The 23,370-nt window shown below is 43.1% G+C and overlaps 1 protein-coding gene across 2 annotated transcripts in view; it reads right to left on the reverse strand.

Moving 5' to 3' along the window:
* The window catches only part of lrrc7 (leucine rich repeat containing 7), a 231,913-nt gene that overhangs the window by 29,599 nt on the left and 178,944 nt on the right, over positions 1 to 23,370 (reverse strand). The window contains exons 20-22 of one of the 2 annotated variants that reach the window (XM_067989711.1): positions 21,074 to 21,355; positions 11,910 to 12,002; positions 11,765 to 11,824 (exon numbers count right to left, since the gene is read on the reverse strand). In XM_067989711.1, coding sequence (XP_067845812.1) covers positions 11,765 to 11,824; positions 11,910 to 12,002; positions 21,074 to 21,355 — 435 coding nt within the window. The remainder of the gene's footprint in view (positions 1 to 11,764; positions 11,825 to 11,909; positions 12,003 to 21,073; positions 21,356 to 23,370) is intronic. The other variant, XM_067989712.1, reaches the window with a different exon arrangement.

Here is a 23,370-nt window from a genome sequence, read left to right on the forward strand (position 1 = left end):
CTTCGGCCCAACATGTCCATGTCGCCCAGTTTATACCACTAAGCTAGTCCCAATTTCCTGCACTTGGCCCATATCCCTCTATACCCATCTTACCCATGTAACTGTCCAAATGCTTTTTAAAAGACAAAATTGTACCCGCCTCTATTACTGCCTCTGGCAGCTCGTTCCAGACACTCACCACCCTTTGAGTGAAAAAATTGCCCCTCTGGACCCTTTTGTATCTCTCCCCTCTCACCTTAAATCTATGCCCCCTCGTTATAGACTCCCCTACCTTTGGGAAAAGATTTTGACTATCTACCTTATCTATGCCCCTCATTATTTTATAGACTTCTATAAGATCACCCCTTAACCTCCTACTGTCCAGGGAAACAAGTCCCAGTCTGTCTAACCTCTCCCTATAAGTCAAACCATCAAGTCCCGGTAGCATCCTAGTAAATCTTTTCTGCACTCTTTCTAGTTTAATAATATCCTTTCTATAATAGGGTGACCAGAACTGTACACAGTATTCCAAGTGTGGCCTCACCAATGCCCTGTACAACTTCAACAAGACATCCCAACTCCTGCATTCAATGTTCTGATCAATGAAACCAAGCATGCCGAATGCCTTCTTCACCACCCTATCCACCTGTGACTCCACTTTCAAGGAGCTATGAACCTGTACTCCTAGATCTCTTTGTTCTATAACTCTCCCCAACGCCCTACCATTAACGGAGTAGGTCCTGGCCCGATTCGATCTACCAAAATGCATCACCTCACATTTATCTAAATTAAACTCCATCTGCCATTCATCGGCCCACTGGCCCAATTTATCAAGATCCTGTTGCAATCCTAGATAACCTTCTTCACTGTCCACAATGCCACCAATCTTGGTGTCATCTGCAAACTTACTAACCATGCCTCCTAAATTCTCATCCAAATCATTAATATAAATAACAAATAACAGCGGACCCAGCACCGATCCCTGAGGCACACCGCTGGACACAGGCATCCAGTTTGAAAAACAACCCTCTACAACCACCCTCTGTCTTCTGTCGTCAAGCCAATTTTGTATCCAATTGGCTACCTCACCTTGGATCGTGGGGAGTGTTAGCACTGTGTGTTATGCGAACCGTGGGGAGTGTTAGCACTGAACTATGGGGAGTGTCAGCACTGTATGTTATGCGAACTGTGAGGAGACCTCAGCACTGTGTGTTGCCTGAACTGTGGCGAGTGTTAGGACTGTGCATTATCTGAACTCGGGAGTGTTAGCACTGTGCAATGCCTGAACTGTGGGAAATGTTGGGGCTGTGCGATGATTGAACTTTAGGGAGAGTTAGCATTGTGGGGAAGTACGAGGATGGATTCAAGAAAGACTAATCTGATTTTTTTCTTTTGATAGTGAGCAACTAGGAACTGTGGAGGAGCAAAGGGATTTAGGTCCCTGTGTATACAAATCATTAAAAGCTAATGCACAGATATAAAAATTAGTGAAAAGGGCTAATAGAATAGTGGACTTTATCTCAAGTGGGTTGAAATACAAAGGGGAGGAAGTTATGCTTCAGTTGTACAGAGTCTTGGTCAGACCCCATCTGAAGTTCAGTTGTAGACACCGCACCTCAGGAAAGACATATTGGCCTTGGAGGGAGTAAATTGCAGATTCAAAAGAATGATACTGGGGCTTAGAGGGTTAAATTATGAGGACAAGTTGCATAAACTTGGTTTGTATTCCCTTGAGTTTAGAAAGTTGAGGGGAGATTTAATCAAGGTCTTTATAATGATAAAGGGATTCAATAGGGTAGAAACAGAAAAACTATTTCCTCTGGTGAGGGAACCCATATTAAAAATAGAGCTTGGCCATTTAGGAGAGAAATCAGGAAGCACTTTTTTACACAAAGAGTAGTGGAAATCTGGAAATTTTGCACAGCAGAGGAGCAATTATCTCAGGTTCGTGGTCCCAAAGAGCACGATTGAATTTGTAGGCTATTAATTTTGTCTAGGTTAACTGTTTGGGGAGCGCACATTGCTCATGTCTTCTCTTGTGAATACTTGGAGCAAGTGGTCTTCTGTATGGCGTCTGTAACACATGTAGCTATCCACTTTCCTGAACAAGTACCACCCTAGAACTGCAATCTCTAAGTCCATAGCATCAGCTCAGAGACTGGCACCACACATACTTTAGAGGCTAGGCTAAATGAGGGGTCTTCATGTGGTGAATCACTGACCACAAATTTGCAGAAGCTAGGGCAGAGGGATAGGACGCCACAGGTGCCAGCTCACTGGGGAGGACGAGATCACATACTAGCTCTGCAGCAGAGGACTCAGATGCTGACCTCGAGGGCCCAGGCTACACTTATGTCTGCGGAGTGGGGCTGAGGATTTTTGGCCCCATGGTCTCTATCTTGCTACAAAGAAATCTGTCAGCTACTTGCACATTATTAGGGGCGAGAGTGAAGTGGAGAGAGGTTTAAGCAGACCGTTAGTAATCGATAAATAGATTCAAGATGACCCTAGAATAGTCGTTGGTTTTGGCAGAGGAAAGTTTGATCATGGCTTTCATTGATTATTAGGGTCAGGTAGAGTACTTTCTAAATGATGAAAAGCTCGAAACAATGGAAGTCCAAAGAAACTTAGGGGTCCATGTACATAGTTCATTAAAACGTCATGGCCAGGTACAGAAAATAATCAAAAAGGCTAATGGAATGCTGGCCTTTATATCTAGCGGACTAGAATACAAGGGGGTAGAAGTTATGCTACAGCTATACAAAGCCATGGTTAGACCACTCCTGAAGTAGGCCATTTAGCCCATCAAGCCTGTTCCACCATTTAATGAGATCATGGCTGATCTGTGACCTAATTCCATATAGCCACATTAGCCCCATATCCCTTAATACCTTTGGTTAACAAAAATCTATCAATTTCAGATTTAAAATTAACAAGTGAGCTAGCATCAACTGCCGTTTGCGGAAGAGAGTTCCAAACTTCTACCACCCTTTGCGTGTAGAAGTGTTTCCTAACTTCACTCTCGAAAGTCATGGCTCTAATTTTTAGGCTATGTTCCCTTGTCCTGGACTCCCCAACCAGTGGAAAGAGTTTATCTCTATCTACCTATCAGTTCCCCTTAATATCTTGAAAATTTCGATCAAATCACCCCTTAATCTTCTAAATTCCAGGGAATACAACCCTAGTTTGTGTAATCTCCCCTCATAATTTAACCCTTGGAGTCCAGGTATCATTCTAATAAATCTATGCTGCACTCCCTCCAAGGCCAATATATCCTTCCTAAGGTGCGGTGCCCAGAACCGAACACAGTACTTCAGGAGTGGTCAAACCAGGGCTTTGTATAGCTGTAGCATAACTTCTACCCCCTTGTATTTTAGTCCGCTAGATATAAAGGCCAGCATTCCATTAGCCTTTTTGATTATTTTCTGTACCTGGCCATGACATTTTAATGAACTATGTACATGGACCCCTAAGTCTCTTTGGACTTCCATTGTTTCGAGCTTTTCATCATTTAGAAAGTACTCTGATCTATCCTTTTTAGGTCCAACGTGGATGACCTCACACTTGCCTACACTGAAATCCATTTGCCACAGTTTTGCCCATTCACTTAATCTATTAATATCTCTCTGTAATTTTATGCTTCCATCTACATGGCTTACAATGCTGCCTATCTTTGTGTCATCGGCAAACTTGGATATGTGGCTCTCTATCCTGTCATCTAAGTCGTTATTAAATACAGTGAATAGTTGAGGCCCTAACACAAATCCCTGTGGGGCATCACCAGTCACATCCTGCCAATTTGAGTACCTGCCCATTACCCCTACTCTCTGTCTCCTGCCGCTCAGCCAATTTCCTAACCAGGTCAATAATTTGCCCTCAATTCCATGAGCTTCAACTTTAGCTAACAGTCTCTTGTGAGGGACTTTATTGAATGCCTCCTGGAAGTCCATATAAATAACATCCATAGACAATCCCCTGTCCACTACTTTAGTCACCTCTTCAAAAAATTCAATCAGGTTCGTCAGGCATGACCTGCCCTTTTACAAATCCATGCTGGCTTTCTCTGATCAGCTGAAAATTTTCAAGGTGTTCAGTCACTCTATCCTTAATTATAGACTCTAGTAATTTCCCAACAACAGATGTTAGGCTAACTGGTCTATAATTCCCTGGTTTCCCTTTCTTACCTTTCTTAAATAGCGGAGTGACGTGTGCAATTTTCTAATCTAAAGGAATGGTTCTTGAATTGAGAGAACATTTGGAAGATTATAGTTAGGGCTTCTGCAAAGTTTTCACCTATTCCTTTAAAACCCTGGGATATAAACCATCTGGTCCTGGGGATTTGTCACTCTCTAGTGCCATTATTTTCTTCATTACTTTTAATTTGCTTACATTAATTATAGTGAGTCCCTGTCCCTGATGCAAAATTAGTTTCCTTGGGGTGTCCGGCATGCTATCCTCTTCCTCTACTGTAAATACTGATGCAAAGTAATTATTTAACATGTCCGCCATTTCCTTATTTTCATTTACTATATCACCATTATCAGTTTTTAAGGGGCCCACATTGCTCTTGACCACCCTCTTTTTCCTAATATAATTGTAAACAATTTGTGTTCATTTTGATATCCCTTGCAAGTTTCTTTTTATACTCCTTTTTTTAAAGCTCTATCTGTTTTGTCACCATTTGCTGTTCTTTGTATATTTTTTGGCAAGTAAAGCTCTTGCCCCTTAAGGGTATAAACTGGTTCTGTATCACCTTAAATTCTTTTTTGAACACCACCCACTGATCTTCTGTTGTTTTACCCATTAACAGATTTGCCCAGTTTACTGTGGACAGTCTCTGTCTCATCCCGTTGAAGTTGGCCTTACCTAAATTTAGAATCTTAGTAGCTGATACAGGTTTCTCCCTTTCAAATACAACGTTGAATTCGATCATATTATGATCGCTACTAGATAAATGTTCACGCACCGCTAGGCTGTTATTTGTCTCTCCTAATTTAGTTACTTTACATCTTTTAGTTTTCCCTTTACCTGTAGTGCCTAAAGCATAATTTCTGACTATCACTCTACTCTCTTCCTTTTTGTTTGTTTTAGAATTATTATTTATACTACCTTTTCCACCTGAGCCCTCCTCCCCATTTGCTAGTTGGGAACTGAGTATATCAGGTTATATAGTCTATAGGAAGGATAGGGGAACTGTTAGAGGAGGAATGATTAATGGAAGTTGCACTCAAATAAGAACATAAGAACATAAGAAATAGGAGCAGGAGTAGGCCAATCGGCCCCTCGAGCCTGCTCCACCATTTAATAAGATCACGGCTGATCTGATCCTAATCTCAAATCTAAATTCATGTCCAATTTCCTGCCCGCTCCCCGTAACCCCTGATTCCCTTCACTTCTAGGAAACTGTCTATTTCTGCTTTGAATTTATTCAATGATGTAGCTTCCACAGCTTCCTGGGGCAGCAAATTCCACAGACCTACCACCCTCTGAGTGAAGAAGTTTCCCCTCATCTCAGTTTTGAAGGAGCAGCCCCTTATTCTAAGATTATGCCCCCTAGATCTAGTTTCACCCAACCTTGGGAACATCCTCACCGCATCCACCCGATCAAGCCCCTTCACAATCTTATATGTTTCAATAAGATCGCCTCTCATTCTTCTGAACTCCAATGAGTAGAGTCCCAATCTACTCAACCTCTCCTCATATGTCCGCCCCCTCATCCCCGGGATTAACCGAGTGAACCTTCTTTGTACTGCCTCGAGAGCAAGTATGTCTTTTCTTAAGTATGGACACCAAAACTGTATGCAGTATTCCAGGTGCGGTCTTACCAATACCTTATATAACTGCAGCAATACCTCCCTGTTTTTATATTCTATCCCCCTAGCGATAAACGCCAACATTCCGTTGGCCTTCTTGATCACCTGCTGCACCTGCATACTAACTTTTTGATTTTCTTGCACTAGGACCCCCAGATCCCTTTGTACTGCAGTACTTTCCAGTCTCTTGCCATCAAGAAAATAACTTGATCTCTGGTTTTTCCTGCCAAAGTGCATAACCTCACATTTTCCAATATTGTATTTCATCTGCCAAATCTCCCCCCACTCACCCAGCCTGTCTCTAATCTCCTGCAGGTTTTTTATGTCCTCCTCACTCTCTACTTTCCCTCCCATCTTTGTATCATCTGCAAACTTCGATATGTTGCACTTGGTCCCCTCCTCCAAATCGTTAATATAGATTGTAAAGAGTTGGGGACCCAGCACCGACCCCTGCGGAACACCACTGGCTACTGGTTGCCAGTCCGAGAATGAACCATTTATCCCAACTCTCTGCTTCCTGTTAGATAACCAATCCTCCACCCATGCCAGAATATTACCCCCAATCCAGTGATTCTTTATCTTGAGCAATAATCTTTTATGTGGCACCTTGTCGAATGCCTTCTGGAAGTCTAAATACACTACGTCCACTGGTTCCCCTTTATCCACCCTGTACGTTATGTCCTCAAAGAACTCAAGCAAATTTGTCAGACATGACTTCCCCTTCGTAAAACCATGCTGACTTTGTCCTATTAAATTATGTTTGTCCAAATGTTCCGCTACTGTCTCCTTAATAATAGATTCCAAAATTTTACCCACCACAGATGTTAGGCTAACTGGTCTATAATTTCCAGCCTTCTGTCTACTACCCTTTTTAAATAAGGGTGTTACATTAGCAGTTTTCCAATCTGCCGGGACCTTTGCCGAGTCCAGAGAATTTTGGAAAATTATTACCAAAGCATCCACAATCCCCACTGCCACTTCCCTCAAGACCCTAGGATGTAAGCCATCAGGTCCAGGGGATTTATCCGCCTTGAGTCCCATTATTTTACTGAGTACCAATTCCTTAGTGATTTTAATCGTATTTAGCTCCTCCCCTCCTAGAGCCCCCTGTTTGTCCAGTGTTGGGATATTCTTAGTGTCCTCTACCGTAAAGACTGAAACAAAATATTTGTTCAGCATTTTTGCCATCTCCATGTTTCCCACCATTAATTTCCTGGTCTCATCCTCTAAGGGACCTACGTTTGCCTTAGCCACCCTTTTTCTTTTTATATAACGATAGAAACTCTTGCTATCTGTTTTTATATTTTTTGCTAATTTATTTTCATAATCTATCTTCCCTTTCTTAATCAATCCTTTGGTTACTTTTTGCTGTCTTTTGAAGACTTCCCAATCTTCTATCCTCCCACTAAGTTTGGCTACCTTATATGTCCTTGTTTTTAGTCGGATACTATCCTTAATTTCTTTACTTAGCCACGGATGGCTGTCATTTCTTTTACACCCTTTTTTCCTCAGTGGAATATATTTGATTTGAAAGTTGTAAAATAACTCCTTAAATGAACACCACTGCTCATGTACCATCTTACCCCTTAATCTATTTTCCCAGTCTACTTTAATGAATTCCGCCCTCATACCATCATAGTCTCCTTTATTCAAGCTCAGTACGCTTGTTTGAGAACCAACCTTCTCACCCTCTAATTGGATATGGAATGTAACCATGTTATGGTCACTCATTCCAAGGGGATCCTTAACTAGGACATTATTAATTAATCCTGGCTCATTACACAGGACCAGGTCCAAGGTTGCTTGCCCCCTTGTAGGATCAGTTACATACTGCTCAAGAAATCCATCCCTAATACACTCAATAAACTCTTCCTCAAGGCTGCCCTGCCCAATTTGATTTGTCCAGTTAATATGATAGTTAAAATCCCCCATAATTATAGCTGTTCCCTTATTACATGCCCCGACTATTTCCTGATTAATACTTCTTCCAGCAGAGTTGCAACTATTAGGAGGCCTATATACTACGCCCACTAGTGTTTTTTTCCCCCTTATTATTCCTTATCTCTACCCAAACTGTTTCGTTATCCTGATCCTTGGTCCCAATATCATTTCTCTGTATTACAGTGATTCCTTCCCTTATTAACATAGCCACCCCACCTCCCCTTCCCTCCTGCCTGTCCTTCCTGATTGTTAAATACCCTGGCATATTTAATTCCCAGTCGTTGTCACCCTGCAGCCATGTTTCTGTAATGGCCACAAGATCATACCCATACGTAGTTATTTGTGCCATTAACTCGTCCATTTTGTTACGAATGCTACGTGCATTCAGATCTCCCTCAGTTCCTATCTGGAACCTTAACGTAGTATCTTATAAACTATGGATTGTTTGATACTCTTCAAGTGTATGATTTGAAGTTTCTTACCTGGAAGACAGCATTATTAGAAATACTTTGTTTCTACATTCACCAAACTCAGGACTTTAGGAAATGCTGTTAGTTATTTGCGTTATGTGGAAAGAAGACCTTTGATAACTTGGTGACAAAGCAATGTATAGTTAAATGGTTAATGGACTGTAGTCTCCAGCATACTATTTAGCTGCTAAGTGTCCCAAAGGTGTGAAAGCCATTCTTCTTATCCTGTGTCTAATTCCTGGGCTTCTCTTAGGTTTCAATTGACAGGGCCTGCAAGGCAACTACATAGAATACTCCTCACACATTTACTAAACATGATTGGTCGAATTTGGATAACATCCAGGATAATGGCTTTGGCAGATATGTTTTGGCAACAGGTATTTTAGTTTCCCAGCTAGGGCATCCCATCTCCTAAATTGGTGCAACTTTGCTAGGTCTCTTAGGGTATATGAGAGATGCTAATATAAAGTAAGATTACCTTGTAGTTTTTTTTAAATCATTCTTCGAATGAAAGCGTCCCTTATGTAGCATAATTCTTCATGACCATTCCCTCAGGCCCTACTGCGATTGTTATTGTTGTTTTATGGTTAGGAAGCTTTACAGTAGTGTAGGTTAAAAAGAACTAAGTTATAATGCAAGCCCTGGGCCTTGATACAGTGGAGCAGGGGATCATATGGGAGAGGGTGGTCCCTATGACAAAATAAACAGGCAGCAGTACTGGATGTAGTTCTGGGGAATGAAATGGGTCAAGTGGAGCACGTTTCAGTGGGACAGCATTTGGGAAACAGTGACCACAATATCATTAGGTTTACAGTAGTTACGGAAAAGGACATGGAAAAATCAAATGAGAAAATACTTAACCAGGGGAGGGCTAATTTCAGTGAGTTGAAAGAGATCTAGCCCTGGTAGATTGGAATCAAAGATTTGCAGGTAAAGCAGTAAATGAGCAATGGGAGGCCTTCAAAGAGGAGATAATTCGGGTGCAGATTAGACACACTCCCACGAGGGGGAAAGGAAGGGCATCCAAAGCTAGAGCTCCCTGGATGACTAAAGATATAGAGATTAAAATGAAACAGAAAAAGGAGGCTTATGATAAATGTCAGTTTCACAATTCAGTAGAGAACCAAGCTGAATACAAAAAGTACAGGGGAGAACTGAAAAAGGAAATAAGAGGGGCAAAGAGAGTGTATGAGAATAGATTAGCGAATAACAAAAGGGAAAACAAAAGTCTTTATAAACATATAAATAGTAAAACGGTAGTCAAAGGAAAGGTGGGGCTGATTAGGGGCCAAAAAGGGGATCTTCTTGTGGAGGCAGAGGGCATGGCTGAGGTACTAAATGAGTACACTGCTTCTGTCTTCACTAAAGAAGAGGATGCTGCCAATGTCACAGTAAAGGAGGAGGTACTAGAGAAATTGGATAAGATAAAAATGGATAAAGAGGAGGTACTTAAAAAGTTGGCAGCGCTCAAAGTAGAAAAGTCACTCAGTCCAGATGGGATGCATCCTAGGTTGCTGAGGGAAATAAGGGTGGAAATTGAGGAGGCTCTGGCCACAATCTTCCAATCCCCCTTAGATTTGGGGATGGTGCCGGAGGACTGGAGGATTGCAAATGTTACATATCTGTTCAAAAAGGGGGAGAGGGATAAACCCATCAACTACAGGCCAGTCAGCCTAATGTCGGTGGTGGGGAAATGTTTAGAGACAACAATCCAGGACAAAATTAATTGGCACTTGGAAAAATACAGGTTAATAAATGAAAGTTAGCACAGATTTGATAAAGGCAAATCGTGTTTGACTAACTTGAATGAGTTCTTTGATGAAGTAGCGGAGAGGATTGATGATGGTAATGCGGTTGATGTTGTGTTTATGGACTTTCAGAAGTACCACATAATAGATTGTTAGCAAATTTGAAACCAATGGGATTAAAAGGGCAGTGGCTATGTGGATACAAAATTGGCTAGGGTACAGAATGCAGAAAGTAGTGGTAAACGGTTGTTTTTCAGACTGGAGGGAAATGTACAGTGGTGTCCCCAGGGGTCGATGTTGGGACCACTGCTCTTTTTGATATATATTAATGACCTGGACTTTGATATACAGGGCATAATTTCAAAGTTTGCAGATGACATGAAACTCAGAAATGTAGTAAACAGCAAGGAGTTTAGTAACAGACCTCATGAGGACATAAACTGGTGAAATGGGCAGACAGATGGCAGATGAAATTTAAGGCAGGAGGAAGAATGAGGAGAGGCAATATAAACTAAATGGTACAATTTTAAAGGGGGTGCAGGAACAGAGAGACCTGGGGGGGTATGTACACAAGTCTTTGAAAGTGGCAGGACAAGTTGAGAAGGCTGTCAAAAAGGCAAATGGAATCCTTGGCTTTATAAATAGAGGCATAGAGTACAAAAGCAAGGAAGTTATGCTAAACCTTTATAAAACACTGCTTAGGCCCCAGCTGGAGTATTGTGGCCAATTCTGGGCACCACATTTTAAGAAGGATGTCAAGGCCTTAGAGAGAGTGCTTAGGAGATTTAGCCAAATGTTACCAAGGATGAAAGACTTGAGTTATGTGGCGAGACTGGAGAAACTGGGATTGTTCTTCTTGGAGCAGAGAAGGTTAAGGGGAGATTTGATAGGGCTATTCAAAAACGTGAAGGGTTTTGGTAGAGTAAATAAGGAGAATCTATTAACCAGTGGCAGAAGGGTCGGTAACCAGAGGACACAGATTTAAAATAATTGGCAAAAGAAACAAAGGTGACATGAGGGAAAAAAAATTACGCATCAAGTTGTAATGATCTGGAATGCACTGCCTGAAAGAGTGGTGGAAGCAGATTCAATAATAATTTTCAAAAGGGAATTGGATAAATGCTTGAAGGGGAAAATTTGCAGGGCAATGGGGAAAGAGCAGGGGAGTGGGACTAATTGGAAAGCTTTTTCAAAGAGCTGGCACAGGTACGATGGGCCAAATGGCCTCTTTCTGTGCTGTATCATTCTATGATTCTATGAATTCCTCAGATCCGATAAGCTTGTATAAGTTCCTACTGTGTGTGTGGGATATCATTCAAACTATTACAAAGACCCTACAGTGTGAATAAATTAGGTCCTATGGAGGTCTGTGATGTCAGGAAGATGAGCCACAAGCAGGAGACTGTTACAAAGATATACTGACTAACTCTCACCAAAGTCAACATGTGAAAACATACCCTTGGCACACAGCATACTACAGCTGCACTGAATAACACATTCTGGCTAGATTTTCTGATCACATTATTTTAATGCTGGTGTTAACCTATTTAAAATAAATGGGTTAAGGTCAGTGTTAAACTAACATCAATCAGAAAATCTAGGCTTCTGTGAACAAATTGTGATTTGTGTATGGATGGTAAGATATTAAAACATGAATTCTGAACTACAGTACTTAGTTGGAAATCTTTTGGTGTTTTGAAATCATTACTAAATTAGTCAATAAAATATGTAGAAAAAACATCTATCCCAATTTGGGGAGAATTAAAAAAGCATGGCATTTATTGTTAACAAAATACCAGCTTCGCTGACTTACACCATTTCCCTTTACCATCTGTAGCTGACTTCGGCTCATCCTTTGATAGCTGGCATCAACCTATGGAGGGTAATGCAGTGTTACTATAGCCTGTATATTATCAGGTACCAATGCAATTGCACTTTTTTGTTTTATACAAGATTACCATATCAGACGGCTTGAATGGATTCCCTTGTCCACTTATGCCTCCGCTTATACTGAAGCCGAGGCCAGGGTTCTTCTCTATTCTCACACAAAACTGAGTTAAAAAGAAAACAAAAACAGGGTAATCAATGCAAGTGGAGCAATACAGACTATTCTGGTATAAATATGGGAAGATTCAGTATGCTGCAATACATTGTAGGACAGGTTATCTAGTGATTAGCTCTAATGGATCAGTTGGTAAATCCACTTTCTAGTATGGAATTAAGCACTATAGATCAGGAAGGTTCCAGATTTGATTTAAAAACAGAAAATGCTGGAAAACATTCAGCGGGTCAGGCAGCATCTGTGGAGAGAGAAACAGTTATCGTTTCAGGTTGATGACCTTCCAGAATTGATTCTTGGTCCATGCTAATTTAATTGATTTCAACCGAGAAGGGGAATGTTTAGGAGTGCATCATGTCGTGCAAAACATTAAAGGTAGCGACCCTATAATTCCCTGGGGCCATTTACACCCCTGAGTCAGCACCAACACACATAGAACTTTACATCCCCTTCCTCTATAATCAACAGCAGCTCAGTCACCTTTCAAAGAATGCTGGGGTTAAGGGGGTCACTAACTCTGGATCTTGCAGTATGTTTTGCCACGTCCCCAGTAACAATTACTTGCACATAGAACTTTACATCCCCTTTCCTCCACTTTAAAAAGGTGATACCAACAGATCTATTACATCAGCTGTCTGTTGCCATCTGGGAGACATCCCTCAAATGCTAGTCTTTACCCAATTCCCTCAATCTTGTTACAGGAGAAACTTGCATGCAATACCAGTGAAAGGGGACAGGAGGGGGCATTCTGGACATCAGAGAGCTGGCCCCTAAGAGGAACTGGACACGAAGCTGCTAGGGGAGGCACTCTGGTCTAGCCGTGGGAGATGGTGAGACAATGCAGGTGGCAGGTTAGTGGGTGCAAACCTAATACAGTTGTCTTGGCAACCTTGTAAAGAAGCGCACAGCCAGAAACTTCCACGCCTTTAACTGTCACCTTAATCCCAAGGGTGGGAATTAGATTGTGTCAATGAGGATGTAGCACCGAGTGATTCACAGAGCATGGAGGAGTGGGGAGTGGATGAGGATTTGCCATCTTCCCAATGGGGGCCATGGAGAAGGTAGCCCATGGCTTTGGAGCTGTGGGGTAGAAACATAGCAACATAGAAAAATTTAATGCACAGAAGGGAGACCATTTGGTCCATCATGTCTGTGCCGGTCAAGAAACTACTACCCAGCCTAATCCCACTTTCCAGCATTTGGTCTGTAGCCTTGTAGTTTATGGCACTTCAAGTGCATATCCAAGTACTTTTTAATGTGATGAGGGTTTCTGCCTCTACCACCCTTTAAGGTAATGAGTTCCAGACCCACTGGATGAAAAAAAAATTCCTCATCTCCCCTCTAATCCTTCTACCAATTACTTTAAATCTATGCCCCCTGGCTATTGCAGATTTAATTGGTACCCACCCCTGTGTAGGCTCTGAAGTCAGTCCCCGAGAATGTGCAGCAATCAGCGACTCCAGCAATTCTGGAGTCTACAGTGTAATTTCATCAGGGAAGCTTTTCCTTTGCTGTAGGAATCAATGGAGCGTGTGGCATCTTCACTGAAATCTACGACAGCACCCCCCTCCTCCTCCTCCTCCACCTAAGAAATGGCCCAGGACCAGTCAGTGCTTCCTCATCCATGGAAGCACAGGCAGCAGTAAAAGATTACACAGCACCCTTCTTACCGGTTTTCAGACCCAGGGGGCTGGGATGCAGAATACTGTCTCACTGGGTTTTCAGGATCTGATAGCTGCCATTAGATTAGCCAGGCCACTTATCAGTGAGGATATGTATCCAGGATCCAGTGGGGGCAACCTGCATGAGGCTGCTATTTCTCAGGGCATCCAGCCTTCCCCCTCAGAGCACCGTACAAGTGGCACACAGAGGGTGACACCAGGCTGCACAAGTTCCAAAGTTGGCACAGCTCCACTATTACCTCTTCTAATACAGAAATATTCACTCAGGTGTTTATACAATGAATCTAACTCAGACAGATGGGATGAAAGTTCCTTATATTGTAGTAGTCAAGTGGGAATGCTATTAATGAAGTCTCAGTGTAGGCACCTAGCCATTGCTAACAAAAGATGTATGGCCTGGGGGGAATAAGTGAGTGGAGCAAATTGGAAATAAAAGAGGATGTTTATCCTCACAGAGAAAAAAAAAATAGCAATAAACTTGGGAAGTCAGCATTGGATGCATAAATATTAGCAGATATTTGCCCTCAGGATCAAACAACAAATTTTTGCAGATCCTTTTTGAAGAGAAATGAGAGAAATTGGGCCCAAATTTCCTCAAGGATTCCGCTGGACTCTTGCTGTAAGGGCCCACTTGTGCGGGCCCTTGCCAATTCAGGGATTTAACGGTCAGCCTTGAAAGGGGTGGAACCTCCACCCACCCATTAGAAATCAACACGGGGTACATGGACTTTCTATGCTGTGAGCTCCCGTTTTCCTGGCTCAATCAGCACCCGCCGTATTAGTGGAGGCCAGTATGTAAAGTCAGATGAATGTAAATGGGCACCGATCCAGGCGAGGGAAGTGGCCTGCACTCTCAAGAAACTGGTTAGATTTGGATTTTCCCCCTTGTACAGGGCGTTGAGTGGGGGGGGGGGCGGGGGAGGGAGACAATGGAGTCTTAGGGGTGGCCTCGGAAACCTCCCCAATGGTAGGCAAGCCCCAAATTTCCCAACTGCATAGGGCAGGCACTGGAGATGTGTCTGCAGTGGTGCAGATGCCCGTTGGCCCCATGTAAATAAGGTGGCCTCTGACTGACCTCCACAAACTGATGTGGCAGCACTGAAGTGTACCAGTGAGCGTGATACCAGTGGTTACGCCAGGATCGCAGCCCGCAGATTTTTGGTGCCATTGAGTATTTATCACAATTGTCAGGTTAGTCACCTCCTGCACAAAGGCTGCACCTTTTATCTTGAGAAAATGTTGAATTTTTCCTTTTACAAGGCAATATTCCATTTATATTGAAGGACGACCCCAACTGCCATGTCTCCAATATAAAAAAAACAGTATTTTATTTTTTAACTCTTCAAAAATATACACCAGCAATAACATTTTGTCAGTACTGGACGTGCTGGATGATGACTCTCATATCATTATGTATCATTCTGGGGTGCTGGAGTGCTACAAATGCATAAGCTCTGTGATAGATACAATGATCCATTTACATTAGAGGGCCTCTTGAAGAATTAAAACGCAAAATACCTGGAGAAATCAATTTTAAATGTCATTATTAATTTATAGTGAAGGAACATCTAAAGGGAATACTTTCTGTTTAAATTACTCCCTTCAATTCTGTCCGAAAAAATAATATAAGTAGATCTATTACCGGTACTCAAATAACATTGATTTTATTATGGAGATATATGCATGTTGCAATACCAATTTGGGCCTTCTTCCTCTTTCAGCTCTTCTGCTCATACGTTATGGAAAGGGGCTGCTTATGTCTCAAACTAAATCTACTCATTTAAGTGGAATCTGGCACTTGTGAAACCAATGTAGAGCTCTTATCACCAGAAATCTCTTTAGCAGCCAACTGTATTTTCCTCCCAGGGTCAAATAGCTCGAGATGAACTCCCAGGCTAGTGAAGTTTTCTCCTACCCTCTAGAACTCCATTGCTAAATCTCTGTGCCTCTCCACACCTCTCTCCACCTTTAAAAACCTTCTCGAAACCCCATTTTTTGACCACGCTGTTGGACACCCCTCCAAATCCCTTCCTCCATGGCTTGGCATCTGTTCCCCCATCTATGTTAATTTGTGAAGTGCCCTGGGAATGTTCTTTAACAATAAAAGCAGTATATTAATACAAACACTTGTTGAACTAAATGGATCAGCGCTGGGACTACAAATGACTGAAATCACCAGAATGAACCTGGAGGGAAGGAGACTCAAAATGGTGGGGGTGAAATTAGCCTTTGTCAGTAGTGCAAATTGGGCAATAGCAAATCAGCAGCTTGTTTTATACTCTGATTTTCTGTTCCATTGATGTCAAAGAAAATTGAGCGGAGTGTAAAAGGGGCTGCCAATTCGCTATCGCCAAAAAACAATTTCACTCCCACTATCTCCTCAGGACCTTCCTTACCTTTAAGAGAAAAGTAAGATAATATGGAAAAGCGCACACATACTGGGATGGAACTCGCTGAAAAAATAACGGCGTGTGACTAACTTTATTAATGTGCAAATCGGCCAGGAAGTTCAGGGGATTATGAGATACAATATGAGTTGCAAATCTACAGAACCTGCTGGTTGATTTACGCCGCTCTGCATTTGCTTTGCACAAACAGTATCTCACCCTTAGCCGCCCCATTATTTTTAAGAACTTTTTTTTTATTCGTTCATGGGATGTGGGCGTCGCTGGCGAGGCCAGCATTTATTGCCCATCCCTAATTGCCCTTGAAAAGGTGGTGGTGAGCCGCCTTCTTGAACCGCTGCAGTCCATGTGGTGAAGGTTCTCCCACAGTGCTGTTAGAAAGGGAGTTCCAGGATTTTGACCCAGCGACGATGAAGGAACGGCGATATATTTCCAAGTCGGGATGGTGTGAGACTTGGAGGGGAATATGCAAGTGGTGTTGTTCCCATGTGCCTGCTGCTCTTGTGCTTCTAGGTGGTAGAGGTCGCGGGTTTGGGAGGTGTTGTCGAAGAAGCCTTGGCGAGTTGCTACAGTGCATCCTGTGGATGGTACACACTGCAGCCACTGTGCGCCGGTGGTGAAGGGAGTGAATGTTTAGGGTGGTGGTTGGGGTGCCAATCAAGCGGGTTGCTTTGTCCTGGATGGCGTCGAGCTTCTGAGTGTTGTTGGAGCTGCACTCATCCAGGCAAGTGGAGAGTATTCCATCACACTCCTAACTTGTGCCTTGTAGATGGTGGAAAGGCTTTGGCGAGTCAGGAGGTGAGTCACTCGCCGCAGGATACCCAGCCTCTGACCTGCTCTTGTAGCCTCAGTATTTATGTGGCTGGTCCAGTTAAGTTTCTGGTCAATGGTGACCTCCAGGATGTTGATGGTGGGGGATTCGGCGATGGTAATGCCATTGAATGTCAAGGGGAGGTGGTTAGACTCTCTCTTGTTGGAGATGGTCATTGTCTGGCACTTGTCTGGTGCGAATGTTACTTGCCACTTATCAGCCTAAGCCTGGGTGTTGTCCACGTCTTGCTGCATGCGAGCACGGACTGCTTCATTATCTGAGGGGTTGCGAATGGAACTGAACTCCATGCAATCATCAGCAAACATCCCCATTTCTGACCTTATGATGGAGGGAAGGTCATTGATGAAGCAGCTGAAGATGGTTGGGCCTAGGACCAAAGAACTCCTGCAGCAATGTCCTGGGGCTGAGATGATTGGCCTCCAACAACGACTACCATCTTCCTTTGTGCTAGGTATGACTCCAGCCACTGGAGAGTTTTCCCCCGATTCCCACTGACTTCAATTTTACTGGGGCTCCTTGGTGCCACACTCAGTCAAATGCTGCCTTGATGTCAGGGGCAGTCACTCTCACCTCACCTCTCAAATTCAGCTCTTTTGTCCATGTTTGGACCAAGGCTGTAATGAGGTCTGGAGCCGAGTGGTCCTGGTGGAACCCAAACTGAGCATTGGTGAGCAGGTTATTGGTGAGTAAATGCCGCTTGATAGCACTGTCGACGACACCTTCCATCACTTTGCTGATGATTGAGAGTAGGCTGATGGGGCGGTAATTGGCTGGATTGGATTTGTCCTGATTTTTGTGGACAGGACATACCTGGGCAATTTCCCACATTGTCGGGTAGATGCCAGTGTTGTAGCTGTACTGGAACAGTTTGGCTAGAGGCGCAGCTAGTTCTGGAGCACAAGTCTTTAGCACTACAGCCGGGATGCTGTCGGGGCTCATAGCCTTTACTGTATCCAGTGCACTCAGCCGTTTCTTGATATCACGTGGAGTGAATCGAATTGGCTGAAGACTGACTTCTGTGATGGTGGTGATATTGGGAGGAGGCTGAGATGGATCATCCATTCGGCACTTCTGGCTGAAGATGGTTGCAAACGCTTCAGCCTTGTCTGTTGCACTCACGTGCTGGACTCTGCCATCATTGAGGATGGGGATGTTTACAGAGGCTCCTCCTCCCGTTAGTTGTTTAATTGTCCACCACCATTCACGACTGGATGTGGCAGGACTGCAGAGCTTTGATCTGATCCGTTGGTTGGGGAATTGCTTAGCTCTGTCGATAGCATGTTGCTTCCACTGTTTAGCATGCATGTAGTCCTGAGTTGTAGCTTCACCAGGTTGACACCTCATTTTTCGGTATGCCTGGTGCTGCTCCTGGTATGCTCTTCTACACTCCTCATTGAACCAGGGTTGATCCCCTGGCTTGTTGGTAATGGTAGAGTGAGGAATATGCCAGGCCATGAGGTTACAGATTGTGCTGGAATACAATTCTGCTGCTGCTGATGGCCCACAGCATCTCATGGATGCCCAGTTTTGAGCTGCTGGATCGGTTCTGAATCTATCCCATTTGGCACGCTGATAGTGCCACACAACACGTTGGATGGTATCTTCAGTGCAAAGACGGGACTTCATCTCCATGAGTGCGGTGCGGTGGTCACTCCTACCAATACTGTCATGGACAGATGCATCTGCGACAGGTGGATTGGTGACGACGAGGTCAAGTAGGTTTTTCCCTCGTGTTGGTTCGCTCATCACCTGCTGCAGGCCCAGTCTGGCAGCTATGTCCTTCAGGACTCGGCCAGCTCGGTCAGTAGTGGTGCTACCGAGCCACTCTTGGTGATGGACGTTGAAGTCCCCCACCCAGAGTACATTCTGTGCCCTTGCTACCCTCAGTGCTTCCTCCAAGTGGTGCTCAACATGGAGGAGGACTGATTCATCAGCTGAGGGAGGGCGGTAGGTGGTAATCCGCAGGAGGTTTCCTTGCCCATGTTTGACCTGATGCCATGAGATTTCACGGGGTCCGGAGTCAAAGTTGAGGACTCCCTCCTGACAGACCTCTGGTGGGTCTGTCCTGCCGGTGGGACAGGACATACCCAGGGATGGCGATGGAAGAGTTTGGGATGTGGCTGAAAGGTATGATTCTGTGAATATGGCTATGTCAGGCTGTTGCTTGACTCATCTGTGGGAAACTCTCCCAATTTTGGCACAAGTCCCCAGATGTTAGTGAGGGTCGACTGGGCTTGGTTTGCCTTTGTCGTGTCCAGTGCCTAATGGTCCGATGCTGGGTGGTCCGTCCGGTTTTATTCTTATTATGACTTTTTTTTAAGCGAGATTTTACAACTGAGTGGCTTGCTAAGCCATTTCAGAGGGCAATTAAGAATCAACCACATTGCTGTGGGTCTGGAGTCACATATCGGCCAGTGTTAAGGACGGCAGGTTTCCTTTCCCTAAAGGATATTAGTGAACCAGATGGGTTTTACGACAATCCGGTAGTTTCATGGTCACCATCACTGATACTAGTTCTTTTTAATTCCAGATTTTATTAAATTAATTGAATTTAAATTCCCCAGCTGCCGTGGCAGGATTTGAACTCATGACTCTGGATTACTAGTCCAGTAACATAACCACTATGCTACTGTACCTTTGCTGGATTTGCACATTAATTGCCCACTAAACTCACCACAGAAAGTTCAGTCTAATAATTAATAAAGCAAATACCCTTTTAATGATGTGATAACTGTTAATGACTGCCAATCAACCTCTCTGGGACAGAACGGGAACAAATTAAACTGTGGAGTCTCATTCCTTCAGGTAGTGAATTGTCGTTGGAGATTTTAAAAATGTCAAACTTTAAATTTTTATTTTTTTTTCTCTCTTTTCCTTTCTATCTCTTTTTTCTCTCAATCCAATCTTTCTTTCCCTCCCTTTATTTCTCTTTCTGTACCTGATTTGACTTGAATTCACTCACTCTAATTCACCCCCTTCTCAGTCGTTCCTGCATTTATTTCACAGTCCTTAAATCTCATTGCTTAAGGAGGTACACTGTTGGTCCTCGCCATTCACTCAGGTCCCAGATGCCCCATTGCCCTCGCCATGCCATTATCAGCTCACACTTCCAGCAAATTAGGGCGGAAAAAAATTTTGAGCTGAAGGGTACAGGAAAAAGTCTAACTAACGGTGTTTGCTGTGAGATGCCCCGCTCCAGCAATTTCCAGCCCATTATTTTTGTCAGCCTTTTCTGAAGTGGGCTGGGTCTGTACAGAGTTTAGGAAGGAAGTTCTAGAGGGAAGGACGAAACTTCAGATTGGGTTTTAACCGTAATTCCCACTAATGGGATTTTTAAGAATGAAAATAATGGGGTCGATTTTAACCTGTCAAAATTGGCATTATCGAGGCAGTAACGCCCTCAAAACGAAGTTAGATTTACCACCCCGTTAACTTGGACAGCCGGTCGGCACACTCTGCTGGTCGGCCGCTTAATCGTCAAAATCTGCCCCAATATTTTTGTTCCTAATAGGTCAGACGAATATGAAAATGATATACAGTTGAATGTCACCCAACTGTCTTGCCAATTATCTGCCAGAGTATTTGTGAGATTGTGAAACATCACCTCATTCTACATCCTGCCAATAACAATCTCCCTCTGTCTCACCTAAATCAACTTCATATTCCAAGAATGATTAAATTCTTACTTTATGTTATTTGTATTGTACTTATCTTCATTCGTGTGCCTCGGGTATTGCTCTACCATAAGCGTAGGATTCATGCTAGAGAATGGTTTCACAGGTATTGGTAGTCCTCTGGTACCGTGCATAAGTGGGCATTCATCCTGTGTGAGCCTAGATACTGATCATCAATGCAGCCAAGCCTGGTACTGTCCTTGCCTGACATGAGTATACTTTCCAGCTGGGGTAACTAACCAGCAATCAACAGCAGGAAACGTGGTTCATTTTTATTATAGTGCCCAGTTGCCACCCTGGCAAACTCAGCACAGATTAAGAATTGAACTTGGTACCCTGATAGTCTGTATATCTCAATACCATTCTATACAGTGGATTTATCTACTGAGCTATCAAGAACTTTATCTACTAATTACATAGTTGACTAACCTCTTCATAGCACTGATATCTATATAAGGTACCTATATTACCTGTTCCTGGTAGCTCTCTGTGCTCTTTTGTGCTTTAACACTTGTTAGACATCTGCTGGGTTGAGTTGCTCGAGGGTTGGGAAGGTTCTGTGAGGATGAAATGGCAATCTGCAGAGGCTTTTGATACTGCTGGAGAGTCACCTTCGACACAGCTCCTTCAAATTGCTGTTCCCTGGATCGATGCTGTAGACTTTGTGGCGAAGACCCTAACGCACTCTGCCCTTGGTGAGGATGGCTACCTGCCTGTGGGTAATTCAGCCCATTAGGCAAAGATTCAGGAAGCTGTAAAGGACAATCATTACAACTTACACAGACAGATAAAAGAAAAAAAAGGACGCAGGAGACCTAAGTGATGATGACACCAGCATTTGGTGATTAAGTCACTTATTAAAGTGTAACTGTATTTATAAGTTCTTATGACACCTCACTGCAAAATGTGAACTGTTTAGTTAAGAGATTGTCTTAATTTCCATAGGTTTTGAAGAAAATATCAGTTGTATGGAAAATATTTGAAATGATTTTGAGAGATCAAGGGGATGAACTCTTGGAAAAGCATAACTTGTTAGAAGCAGCAGCATGCATGCAGGCCATGTTTAATTAGCTTGCTGATGTTATTCAGTGAATTACTAACGTGGTAGCCAGTTGATAAATACTTAAACTTTCATGAATCATAGAATCATAGAACGATACTGCACAGAAGGAGGCCATTCGGCCCATCGTTCCTATGCCAGCTCTTTGAATGAGTTATCCAATTAGGCCCACTCCTTTGTGCTTTCCTTGTGGGCCTGCAAATTTTTCCCCTTCAAGTATTTATCCAATTCTTTTTTGAAAATTATTATTGAATCAGCTTCCACCATTCCAGATCATAACAACTCACTGCATAAAATTTTTTTTCATCATATCGCCTCTGGTTATTTTGCCAATTACCTTAAATCTGTGTCCTCTGGTTACTGACCCTTCTGCCACTGGAAAAAGTTTCTCCTGTATCAAATCTCCCTTTAACCTTCTCTGCTCTGAGGAGAACAACCCCAGTTTCTCTAGTCTCTTCACGTAACTGAGATCTTTCATATCTGGTGCCATTCTAGTAAATCTCCTCTGCACCCTCCCTAAGGCCTTGACATCCTTCCTGAAGCGTGGTGCCCAGAATTGGCCACAATACTCAAGCTGGGGCATAACCAGTGTTTTATAAAGGTTTAGCATAACTTCCTTGTTTTTGTACTCTATGCCTCTCTTTATAAAGCCAAGGATCCCCTGTGCCTTTTTAACAGCCTTCTCAACATGTCCTGCCACCTTCAAAGACCCCTGCACCCCCTTTAAAATTGTACCATTTAGTTTATATTGCCTCTCCTTGTTCTTCCTACCAAAATGAATCATTTCACACTTCTCTGCATCAAATTTCAACTGCCATGTGTCTGCCCATTTCACCAGTCTGTCTATGTCCTCCTGAAGTCTGTTACTATCCTCCTCACCTTTTACTACATTTCCGAGCTTCATGTCATCTGCAAACTTTGAAATTATGCTCCGTATACCCAAGTCCAGGTCATTAATATATATCAAAAAGAGCAGTGGCCCCAACAACCACCCCTGGGGGACACCACTGTACACTTGACTCAAGTCTGAAAATCAACCGTTCACCACTACTCTCTGCTATCTGTCCCTTAGCCAATTTCCTATCCACGCAGTCACTGCCCCTTTAATTCCATGGGCTTCAATTTAGCTTTTGATAAAGACTCCATTTCAGTAATGACAGAATAGGAACTAAAGTTTGTTGCTAAATATTTAATTGGTTTAAAAACAGGAGAACAATGGTGCCCATATATGGGAACTTTCCAGGCGAGAACGAGGTTATAGAAACATAGAACTTGGAAAATTTATGGCACAGAAGGAAGCCATTAGGCCGATCGTGTCTGTGCCGGTTGAAAAAGAGCTATCCAGTCTAATCCCACTTTCCAGCTCTTGGTCTGTAGCTTTGTAGGTTACGGCACTTCAAGTGCACATCCAAGTACTTTTTAAATGTGATGAGGGTTTCTACCACCCTTTCAGGTAGTGAGTTCCAGAACCCCCCGCCCTCTGGTTGAAAATTTTTTCCTCAGCTCCCCTCTAATCCTTCTAACAATTACTTTAAATCCATGCCCCCTGGTTATTGACCTCTCTGCTACAGGAATGGGTCCTTCCTGTCCACTCTATCTAGGCCCCTCATAATTTTGTATACTTCAATTAAATCACCCCTCAGCCTCCTCTGTTCCAAAGAAAACAAACCCAGCCTATCCAATCTTTCCTCATAGCTAAAATTCTCC

Source organism: Heptranchias perlo, chromosome 9 (genome assembly GCF_035084215.1).
Source record: "Heptranchias perlo isolate sHepPer1 chromosome 9, sHepPer1.hap1, whole genome shotgun sequence".
Lineage (NCBI taxonomy): Eukaryota > Metazoa > Chordata > Chondrichthyes > Hexanchiformes > Hexanchidae > Heptranchias > Heptranchias perlo.